This window comes from Anas acuta, chromosome 28 (assembly GCF_963932015.1).
Source record: "Anas acuta chromosome 28, bAnaAcu1.1, whole genome shotgun sequence".
In the NCBI taxonomy this organism is placed as follows: domain Eukaryota; kingdom Metazoa; phylum Chordata; class Aves; order Anseriformes; family Anatidae; genus Anas; species Anas acuta.
Window position 1 is genome coordinate 3056449 of NC_089006.1, and position 10621 is coordinate 3067069.

At 72.5% G+C, this 10621-nt stretch overlaps 3 protein-coding genes across 6 annotated transcripts; all 3 read right to left on the reverse strand.

The window, feature by feature from the left end:
• Window positions 1-796: 796 nt before the first annotated feature.
• Window positions 797-3310, reverse strand: PMVK (phosphomevalonate kinase). Of its 2 annotated transcripts, XM_068662970.1 has the most exons (5): window positions 3152-3310; window positions 3005-3068; window positions 1722-1874; window positions 1530-1659; window positions 797-1314 (listed from the first exon to the last, which is right to left on the reverse strand). In XM_068662970.1, the coding sequence occupies exons 1-5, from the start codon at window positions 3232-3234 to the stop codon at window positions 1178-1180; spliced, it is 567 nt and encodes a 188-aa protein (XP_068519071.1). In that variant the 5' UTR covers window positions 3235-3310; the 3' UTR covers window positions 797-1177. The 2 variants fall into 2 exon arrangements, with proteins under 2 accessions (XP_068519071.1, XP_068519072.1); XM_068662971.1 differs by lacking the exon at window positions 3005-3068 and having other exon boundaries at window positions 3152-3292.
• Window positions 3311-4120: 810 nt separating this feature from the next.
• Window positions 4121-8054, reverse strand: PBXIP1 (PBX homeobox interacting protein 1). 3 transcript variants are annotated; one of them, XM_068662784.1, is made up of 11 exons: window positions 7948-8054; window positions 6896-6986; window positions 6719-6818; window positions 6587-6636; window positions 6349-6493; window positions 6051-6269; window positions 5947-5970; window positions 5791-5864; window positions 5581-5706; window positions 4452-5488; window positions 4121-4363 (listed from the first exon to the last, which is right to left on the reverse strand). In XM_068662784.1, exons 2-11 carry the CDS (start codon window positions 6953-6955, stop codon window positions 4306-4308), a joined length of 1893 nt encoding a protein of 630 aa, XP_068518885.1. In that variant the 5' UTR covers window positions 6956-6986; window positions 7948-8054; the 3' UTR covers window positions 4121-4305. The 3 variants fall into 3 exon arrangements, with proteins under 3 accessions (XP_068518885.1, XP_068518883.1, XP_068518886.1); XM_068662782.1 differs by having other exon boundaries at window positions 6581-6636; XM_068662785.1 differs by lacking the exon at window positions 5947-5970 and having other exon boundaries at window positions 6581-6636.
• Window positions 8055-8138: 84 nt separating this feature from the next.
• PYGO2 (pygopus family PHD finger 2) lies at window positions 8139-10187 on the reverse strand. Its single transcript, XM_068662786.1, is given in 4 exon segments — window positions 8139-8915; window positions 8918-9671; window positions 9809-9858; window positions 9979-10187. Coding segments are annotated over 3 exon segments (1140 nt in total). The 5' UTR covers window positions 9851-9858; window positions 9979-10187; the 3' UTR covers window positions 8139-8571.
• Window positions 10188-10621: the final 434 nt, after the last annotated feature.

The window sequence follows — 10621 nt, forward strand, 5'->3', positions numbered from 1 at the left end:
TCGGGGGCGAGGAGCGGCGGGACCGGGGGCTGTCCGCGGCCCCGGAGCGCTGCCCGCGGCTGTCGCCGCTCCCTGCCGGCCGCCGCCCCTCGACGGGGGTGCGTGGGGGCGGCAGCGGGGACTGGCCCGGCACGGGGGGGCTCCGGCGGCCGAGGGGACCGAGCTGCCCCCCCCAGGGGGTCCCTGGGCAGCCCCTGGCCCCCCGAGGAGCCACCTCGCCAGCTGCCGTTATATAATGCCCCGTAATCTCCTTACGGCCTCCAACGAGGCTCAGGGCCTCCAGCAGAGGCCAGAGATTACGGGCAGCAGCTGGAGCTGGCACAGCCCTCGCTGGGGCTGGGGCTCCCCCTTGTCCCCTGTCCCCCTCGTCCCGTGGCTCTCCCCCTTGTCCCCGGGGCTGGGGGACAGGGCTCTGCCAGCCCTGGTGTTCCCGGCACAGGGAAGGGGGGGGACAGGGCCAGGCTGGCCCCCAGACCCCCGCTGTCCCTTCCCACAGCCCCCTGCACTGTCCCTGTCCCTGCCCCCGGGCTGGGCCCAGCTGCTGTGGGAGACGAGCTCCCGGCGGGCAGGTATTAGGGCAGGAGCCTTCTGCTTCGGAAGCAGATAATCCGCGGGGAATTGGCTGCAGGAAGCCTATTAAAAACACACCACAAGGCACCCAGCTGGCGGCCCCCGGGGTGGGCACAGGGAATTAAACCGCACCTCACGCCACCGCCACCCCCCAGGGCAGGGGCACAGCCCACCCCCCAGTGACCTGAATTCCCCCCCCCCCAGGAAAGGAGACTCAGCCCCTGGGTGTTTCTCAGCGTCAGAGCTTTATTCCAGTGCAGGCATCGCCCCCAGCCCGGACAGGAGAGGCAAACTGGGAAGCGCCACTGGGCTCACAGGGGACACGGGACACAGGACACGGTCCCCGAGCCACAGCTGAGGGTCACTGAGCAGCAGCAGCCCCTCACCCCTGGGGGAAGGCACAGCCCCTGCGGGGTGTGGGTGAAGCGGATGGAGGTGCTGGGGGGGCTGGCTGCCTCCCCCTGGTCTCCTCCTCCCCAGCACCACGACTGGGGACCCACAGGTGGCCCCCACGATGCTCCCCACGCAGGGTAAAGCCCCCAGGAAGGATGAGGCCCTGTGTGAGCGGCTCTGAACAGCCGCGTGCCCCCCAAATCCCATGTGGGAGCTACAGCCGGCCGCGGACGGACTGCAGCAGCGCTTCCAGCTGCCCGTCCAGGGACAGCTCGTCCCCGTCGTTGGTGATCACCCAGTCGAAGGCCACTCCCTGGTCCAGGCCGCACTCAGACTCGGCGTCGTCCACCCCTGGGGAAGAGCAGAGCCCACACCACAAGTCAGGATCCGTCCCCCAGGGGAGGCACCGCGCAGCCTCACTCCCCGCCCGCTGCTCCGGAGCTTTATCCCGATCCTCCGGCTCCTGCACTCCGGGCTCAGCAGTGGAGGCAGGGCAGAGCCGTGCTGCAGGGAGCTGCGATGCCCCGGGTTTGGCTGCGGTGTGATGGGAAGCAGCGCTCGCTCACCCGCCACGAAGACCCAGTTCCTCCTCTTCCTCGTCTCCTCGGAGGCCACGACCCGCACGGTCTGCACCACGTCCCCGTAGACGTCCCGGAACCACTCCACGTCCGAGAGGCGCCGCGTGTCGCTCACCACCTGCACCCAGGCTGCGTCAGCGGCCGCCCCGCGCCCCCCTGCTCCTCCCCAGCCCCACTCACCCACACCGGCTGCGCCACCCCCTCCACCACCGTCCTGCAGAAGAAGCCGGGGTCAGCACGGCGCTTCTCCTCGCCCCAGCGGATCATGTCCTGCCGGTACAGCTCCTTGTAGGCGCTGGCGTCCAGGAGCCGCTGGAAGTCCAGGCCATGCTCCTGTGGGGAGAGGGTGTGAGTGGGGCACAGCCCTTGTCATGGGGCACGGCCTGGCAAAGCTCGGCACGGCGTGATGTGGTGCAGTGTAGCATGGCACAGCACAGCTCAGCATGGCATGGCACGGCACAACATGGCACAGCTCAGTATGGCATGGCATGGCACAGCATGGCATGGCACAACATAACCTGGCACAGCATGGTATAGTATGGCATGGCACAGTGTAATATGGCACGGCTTGGTGTAGCATGGCATGGCACAGCACAGCTCAGCATGGCACAGCAGAACATGGCATGGCGTGGCGCAGTATGGCATGGCATGGCACAGCATAACATGGCACAGCTCAGCACAGCATGACATGGCGTAACATGGCATGGTGTGGTGCAGCATGGCACGGCACGGCACAGCTCAGCATAACATGGCATGGCACGGCCCAGCACAGCTCAGCACAGCACAGTGTAAGATGGCATGGCGTAATGTGGCACGGTGTGGTGCAGTACAGCACGGCACAGCTCAGCACAGCACAGTGTAATATGGCACGGTGTGGTGCAGCATGGCATGGCACAGCACGGCATAACATGGCACAGCTCAGCATGGCATGGCGTAACATGGCAGGGCGTGGCACAGCATGGCACAGCACAGATCGGCATGGCATGGCATAGCGTAGCATGGCACGGCACAGTGCAGCTCGGCATGGCATAGCATGGCACAGCGTAACATGGCACGGCGTGGTGTAGCATGGCACGGCACAGCACAGCTTGGCATCACATGGCACGGCACAGCTCAGCATGGCACAGCTCAGCATAACATGGCACGGTGTGGCACAGCATGGCACAGATTGGCATGGCACGGCATAACACGGCATGGCGTGCTGCAGCATGGCACGGCACGGCACGGCTTGGCATGGCACAGTGTAACATGGCACGGCGTGGTGCAGCATGGCACGGCACAGCACGGCTTGGCATGGCACGGCGTAACATGGCACGGAATGGTGCAGCACGGCACGGCACAGCTCAGCACGGCACAGCACCACATGGCACAGCTCGGCACGGCGGATCCCGGCGGATCCCGGCCGCCCATCCCCGCTGCATCCCGCCCCGTCCCGCCCCGTCCCGTCCCGTCCGGTCCCGTACCTCTGCGTAGCGCTCCTTGAGCGGCGCGGAGAGGCGCAGGACGCAGCACACGGCGGGGCCCAGCCTGCGGGACAGCGATCAGCGGGACGGGACCCGGCTCCACCCGCGGCCCCCCCCCCCCCGTCCCGTCCCGTCCCGTCCCGGTACCGGCTGCGGAGCTGCTCGGCCACGAAGTCCTTCCCCGACTTCCTCTTGCCGCTCAGCAGCAGCACGGCGCGGGGCGCCGCCATCCCGGCACGGCCCCCCCCGCGCCACGGAGGTGGTACGGCCCGGGGGGGCGGGGCTGGGCGAGGGAGGCCCCGCCCCCTGGGTGTGTCTGGCCACGCCCCCTGTGGGTTTGGCTCCGCCCCCCCTCGCTATAGCGCCCCCTGCAGGGCGCCGCGGGGAGGGGCGGGGGGCACCCCGAAATAGGGGGTACCCCAAAACCGGGGGGCACCCCAATACCGAGGGGGGTTACCCCAAAACCAGGGGTATCCCAAAAACAAGGGGGGTTACCCCAAAACTGGGGTTACCCCAGAACCCAGGGGGGTTACCCCAAAACCGAGGGGCACCCCAAAACCGAGGGGGGTCACCCCATAGCCAGGGGGGCATCCCAAAACCAGGGGACATCCCAAAACTGAGGGGAGTTACCCCAAAACCAGTGGCATCCCAAAACCCAGGGGGGTTACCCCCAAATTGGGGGGCACCACACTCAGCCCCCATACACCCTCACCCCCCACACCCAGTCCTGACCCCCCAACACCTTTCTTCTTCCCAGCACCCCATTTCCCCCTCAGCACCCCCCCAGCACCCCTCCTTCCCTTCCCAGCACCTCCCTTCCCCCCAGCACCCCTATACCCCCCAGCACCCCTTTTCCCCCCCCGCACCCCATTTTGCCCCAAGCATCCCCCACACCCCCCAGCATCCCTATTTCCCCCCCCAGCACCTCCCATTCCCCCCCAACCCCCCTTCTCCCCAGCACCCCCCTTTCCCCACCCCAACACCCCCACACCCTGCAGCATCCCCCTTCCTCCAACACCCCCCTTCCCCCCCAGCACCCCCCTTCCCTCCTGGCACCCCCTTGTCCCTGCCCCCCCCCCCGCACCCCATTCCCCCCCCAGGCACCAGTCCCAGCCGTGCCCAGCGGTGACTTTATTGCATCTACAGCAGTGCAGCATCACACAGTGCAACTCGTGGGGGGGGGGGCACAAAGCAGCCCCCAGACCCCAACCAGGGCCCAGGGGAGCCCCCCCCGGGTGGGCTCGGGGCCGTTGTGCTGGACGAAGGCTGGCAGCGGGGTGCCCCCCCCGTGCCCCATGGCTCTATCTGCTTCCCCCGTGCTGCCGCCAGGCTTTCCGGCCCCGCTCCTTCCCCGTGGAGCTGCGAGAGAAGAGGGGCGGTGAGGGGGTCCCGGCTCTGACTCCCCCACCCCACAAAGACCCCCTTTGCGCCCCCCCGTCCCGCTCACCCGCCGCCGTCCCCGGCGTAGTGCCGCAGCACGTAGTCCTCGAAGCCGTCGGCCGCCTCCTCGTCGCCCCCCTCGCGCCGCGCCAGCTCCTCCAGCATCTCCTCCACGTCGTCCACGAAGTCCACGAAGCGCAGGCGGTCGTGAGCGAAGGCGCCGTCGGCCCCGAAGACGCCGTCCAGCCGCGCCGCCAGCCCCCCGAAGTGCCCCCCCCAGCCCAGCCGGCCCATGAAACCCTCCAGCAGCTGCAGGAACTGCGCCTTCTGCACGGGCTCCAGCGCGGCGCCCAGCACCTCCCGGCCCTCCTTGCGGGCGCAGTCGGCCACCCCGGCGCAGCCCTGGGGCGCCCGGTAATGGCTCAGCGGGGGCAGCTCGCGGGGGCCGTGCTGGGGGGGGCCGTGGGACGATTTCCCCCTGGCTTTGCCTGCCTTGTGCTCCCGGGGGGGCCGGGGCTCCTTCCCGTGCCCGTGGGGTTTGCCCTGCTCCTTTTTCTCCCACCCGCCCCGCTCGTGGGGACCCTCCCCGGCACCGTGCCGCTTGTGCCGCCGGCTCTCCTTCTTGTCTGCTTTGAACGGCTTCTTCCAGGGCCCGGGGAAGGGCCGGGCCCCCTCTGCCTCCAGCTCACGGCCCAGGCGCTCCTCCAGGGCACTCAGCTGCTCCGGGAGCCCCTCGAGCCCCCCCGAGCCCCGCGCTCGCTCCAGGGCGGCTGCCAGCTCCTGCCGCACCCAAGCCAGCAAGCCGCGGTGCCCGGCCCCCTCCCGCCTTGCCGCGTCCCCCCTGCGGGCTGCACCCTCTGGGCCGTGGGGCTGCTCTGCTGCCGGTTCCCCAGCCTCGGTTTTGTGGGGCTGGGGGCTGCCCGGGACCCCCGCCTCCTGCAGACGCTGCAGCTCAGCCCGGGCGGCTCGCAGTGCCTCGGTTTCCCTCTGCAGCGCGGCGCGGAGCTGCTCATTCTCTGCAGCCAGGCTCTGCTGCTGCGCCCCGGCCGCCGCCGCCGCCCCCTCGCTCTTCTGCAGCAGGGCCTGCAGCTCTTCCTTGTGGGCCTGGGGCAGGGGGGGAGAGCGGGGAGGGGGCCGTGAGGGTGTGGGGGTGGTGCTGGGGGGCATCTTCCCCTGAACACGTCGTGCGCGCTCACCTGCAGCTCAGCCTGCATGAGCCGGATCTCCTGGTTCTCCTTGGCCAGCTTGTCCAGGAGGAGGCTGACGGACTGCACGCTCTGGGGGTCCGCGGCGGCTGGCGGCGGGGGCTGCTGCACCAAATCCTGGGGGAGAAGAAGGACGAGGCCGTGGAGGTGCTGAGGGAGCGGCTTCCCCTCCGCCAGCCCCGTTCCCACCCCTCTCCTTACGCTCCCGTCCGCAGGCACCGGCGCCTCCTGCTCGGTGTCGGCCACGCCGCGGCTCACCACGCCGTCCACGGGGCCTGGGGGGGAACCGCACGGGGACGTCCGAGCGCGTCCGGGCTGCCCCACCGGGCACCACGGGCCAAGCCCCTCCGCGCTCACCGTCTGCCGGGTCGTAGAAGCCCCCTGGGGAGAGGAAGGGACAATGAGGGGGACACCGGGCTCCCCATCCTGCCCCCCCGTCCCACCCCGGGACCGTGACTCACCGGAGATGAGCAGCAGCGCCACCGCCGCCAGTGCCAGCGCGCCCAGGAGGTACTTGCTGGAGCTGAGCCCGTCCTCGTCGCCGTTGTCCGGTGTCCCCCGGTGCAGGGCAGGCCCCGAAGGGGGGGGCCCGGCACGGGGCTCGGGGACCCGCCGCCTCCGCAGCCCCTCGGTGTCGTCATCGTCACTGCTGGTGCAGCTCCCCTCCTCCGCTGGTGGTCCTGGGGGGGGACGGGGACCTGCAGGGAGCGCCCGCACCCCGGTGGCACCGGCACGGGCCCGGTGTGCTCCCGGTCTGACCTGCTCTGGGGGTGTCCAGGTGGGGCTCCCGCTCTGTCATCACGTCGGGCTCCTCCTGCTCCCAGCTCGGCGTGGTGCTGGGCTCCGTGGGGCTGCCCGTGGTGGGCACCGCCTCGGCACCGCGCTCCGGCTGCTCCTCCACGTCCTAAGGGCGCGGGCGTTGGGGTCTCAAACATCCACACGCAGCAGGACCCCAGCCCCACCGCTCCCCCTGCCCCCTCCCCGGGCTTACCCCGACCTCAGGGCACGGCGTTTGGGCCGGGAAGGCTCCGCTGCCACCGTCACCAGCTGGGGAGAGGCAGAGGCGGGCGGTGAGCGGGCTCCCCGTGCCACAGCACCGGGCACCGCCGCGCCTGTCCCGTTTTCGTACCCGTGGCCATGTCCTGGGCGCTCTCCTCCTCTGCCTCTTCTTCCTCGGCCTCGTGGGGGGCCGCATCCTGCTCTGGGCCCACCGTGTCCACGGGCAGCCCCTGGGGTGAGGGGCAGCAGCTGGCACCCGCGGGCTCCCCGCATCCCCCCCCCCCCGGGGGGGTCCCCGGCCCCTCACCTCGGTGCCCGCCAGCACCCAGCTGCTGTCCGAGTCCCGCGAGTCCGATTTCTCCGCCATGCTCCCGCCTGCGGACGGCGCTGACCCCCCCCTGCGAGGAGACGGACGGACGGATGGACAGACGGAAGGACAGACAGACAGACAGGTGGACGGACGGACAGACCTCACCCTGTCCCCGCTCCTGATTTGCCTGGCAAAGCGAGTTTGGGAGCGGGAGCAAAGGGCGGCCCGGTGCGGCCCTGCGGTCCCCCCACGGGTGGGATGCCGCAGCCGGGCACCCCCCGGTGGCACCGGGATCCGGGGGGGGCTCCTCCGGGGGGCACCGAGCCCTCGCCTCGCCCGGTGCTGGCAGGAGCAGGGCCGGGGCACAGCGGTCACGGCGGTGGTGCCCGGGGATTCTGCACATTCCCAGCACAGCTGCGGAGGCGCCGCCCCCCCGAGAGCCCCCCCGCGACCCTCCCCACGCCCCCCCGGGGCTGGCACCGGCCCAGCGGCGGCGGGACCGAGACGTGGGAAGCCCCCGCGGGGCGTGGAGGCTCCCGGAGGGGGAACGGGGCTTGACGCGGCACGGGGCGCGCTACCGACCCCCTCCCCCGCTGCCCCTCCGACCCCCCCGCCGGTGCCGCCCCCCCCGCCCCGCCGCCAGTCGTCCCGCGGGGTATTTTTAGCCGCGGTGATGCCGCCCGGCAGGTGGACGGGGACGCGGCGAGCCCGGGGCCCGGCGGGCACCGAGCGGCGGCCCCCGCCGCGGTATTTAGGGCAGCGCCCCCGGGGGGGGCCCCCCCCGCACCCCAACTTCCACCGGCGCCGCGCCCCGGGGCTCCCCGGAACCGGGGGGGGGGAGCGGGGCCGGAGGCGGAGCAGGGGCCGTGTCCCGGGGGCGATGCGCGCTCAACCTCCCCGGTCGTGCCCCGGGACGTGCGCTCCGCTCCCCGGGGGAAGGGACCGGGAGCGGAAAGACCGGGAAGGGACCGGAGGGGGGGGTCCGGGAAGGGACCGGGGGGGGACCCGGGGCGATGCTGCGCGGCCGGGAGGAGCGGGGCGGGCGGTACCTGGAGCCGCTCGGGGCGCCGCTCGGCCCGGTCCCGGCCGCAACTTTCCGCCGGTGCCGGTCGCCGCCCTCGGGACGGGCGCGCACGTGACGCGCGCAGCCAATGGCGGCGGGGCGGGCACCGGGAGGGGGGGGGGGGGGGGTTTGCGGGGGGGAACCGGGGGGCACCGGAGCAGAGCAGACACGGACACGGCGGTTTCAGAGTTTTATAGCGACGATACAAAAGTTTCCATTAACGCTCCGCTAAAACGGGGGGGGCGGGGGGGGCACCGGGACCTCCGCGAGTGGAAAACGGGGGGAGAGGGGGGCACCGGGACTGTACGGAGCAGGGGGAGGGGGGGGCGCGTTGCCCCCGGGGCACCCGTGCCAGCAGGCAGAGCCCCCCGGGGGGGTCCAGGGAAGCTTCAGCCCCCGAACACCAGCACGATGGAGCCCCCCCACACCCGAGGGAGCCCCCCCATGGCACACACCGGCACAGCCAGAGCCCCCCGTGCGTCCCGGCGGGGGCCACTCGCTGCCGCCCCGTGCTCACGAGTCCAATGGCTACAAAAAGGGGGGGTTTGGTCCTAAAACTGCGCGGGGAGCTGTACAAGGCTTGGGGGGGGGGGGGGTCACAGGGGGTGGCTCAGCCGTCGTTGGTGGCCACCAGCTGCCCCATGCCCTCGCGGACGTACACCGACTGGATCTCCTTGGTCTTCAGGCAGAAGTCGCAGGCCCAGACGGCCGAGGCCTCGGTGGTGAGCAGCCCGTAGGCGTTCTCCGTCATGCCCGTGCACTCGCGGTGGAACCACTTCTGGCAGGAGGCCTCGCACAGGATGGCGTCCTGGTCGTCGTTCACCTCGTTGCGGCAGGCCCCGCACGGGTACACCAAGCCCGGGGGGGGCTGGTGCCCCGAGCCGCCGGCCGCCTTGCCGGGGGGGGGCGGGAGGCTGTTGGTCTCGGGGGTGCCGCCTCCGCGGCCAGCGCTGGGGGGGCGAAGCTGGGCTGCGCCCCGTTAACGGCAGCCGGGGAGCCCGAGTGCTGCTCCTGGGGGAAGCTGCTGGGAGGGGGGTTCAGGTTCTTACCCCCCTCCTCGCCGCCGGCGGGGAAGCCGGGGTCCGCCCCGGGGAAAGGGCTGGCGGTGGGGGGCAGGGGGGGCACGTTCTGCCCGGGGCGCTGCATGGGGGACTGTCCGAAGAGGTTGCCGGGCTGGCCGAAGCGCTGAGCCATGGCCGGGCCGCCGGGGGGGTTGAGGGCCGCCGGCCCGGGACCCATATCCCCCCGGGGGGGCTGCCCCATGGTGGGGGAGATCATGGGCCCGAAGCCCCCCACGGGCCCCTGCATGAGCTGCCCCGTGGGGGGGCTGAAGTTCTGTCCGAGGGGCTGCCCGAACGGCTGCCCGGGGAAGCTCATGGCCCCGGGCTGCACGTAGCCGGGGTTCTGGGGGGGCATGCCGAAGGCCGGGCCCATCTGCCCGGGGGCGAAGGGCGGCGGCGGCGGGGGCTGCCTGCGGAGGGGCTGCGGCCCCCCCCCGCCGTAACCGGGGGGCACCTGCGGCGCCAGCCCCCCCTGCACGCGGAAGCCGCCGAAGGGCACGGGGCTGCCCAGGAACGGCGCCGCCGCCCCCGCCCCCGCGCCCACCTTGGGGGCGCCGAAGTCGTCCTCGAAGGGGTTGGAGGCCACCAGGTGATCCACCATGGGCGTGGGCGGCGGCGCGAACTCCGACAGGTGCGAGTAGGCCGGGCCCTGCGGGGGGGGGGGGCGGGGGGGTCACGGCCCGGGACCGGCACCGGGAGGAGGGGGTACGGGGGGGGTACGGGGGGGGTTGGGGGGGGTGTGTGGGGGTTCGGGGGGACAGCCCCGGTGCCGGCCCCGCTCCCTACCTGCGTGTTGGATTTCCGCCGCTTCTTCTCCGGGCTCTTCATCTGCAGCCCTGCGGGGGGAGGCGGCGCCGTCAGCACCGGGACGCGGCGGAGCCCCGGTCCCGGCCCCCCCCCCCCCACCCCCTCAGCCCCCGGTCCCGGCAGGCCGCGGCCCCCCCCCGCTCTCTCACCTGCCTTCCCCTGCTTCCTGCCGGGCCCGCCGGCGGCGGCGCTGCCCGCGGGGTGCGGGCCCCCCCCCCGGCGGGGGCGGCGGTGCCGGGACGCCTCCCTCCAGCTTCTCGCCGTGCGGCGCCGCCATCGCCTCACAGCGGGCACGGAGCCGCCATGGCCCCGCCGCGCCTCCTCCCCCCCCCCTCCCCGTCCCGCCCCACTACCGGAAGCGGAAGCCGCGGGCGCGCGCGCGGGGCCAATCGGAGCCGAGGGGGCGGGGCGAGGGGCGCCCGGAGGGGCGGGACGAACCATGTGGGGGGGGAAAGGAGGGGGGGAGGAGGAGGGGGGGTGGGACGGTCCATGAGTGGGGGTGGGGGGGGAAGGGAGGGAGGAACCATGTGAGGGGAAAGCGGGGGTGGCGGGAGGAACCACGTGATGGGAGGGGGGGAGGGAAAGGGGGAGGGGGCGCACGGGGCGCTGCTCCCCCCCCCAGGCCCTTTACTCGCCCCCCAGCCCCCGATGCTCGCCCCCCCAGCCCTTTACTCGCCCCCCCAGCCCCCTTTACTCACCCCCCAGCCCCTTTACTCGCCCCCAAAGCCCCAGTGCTCACCCCCCAAGCCCTTTACTCGTTCCCCCCCCACCCTGATGCTCGCCCCCCAAGCC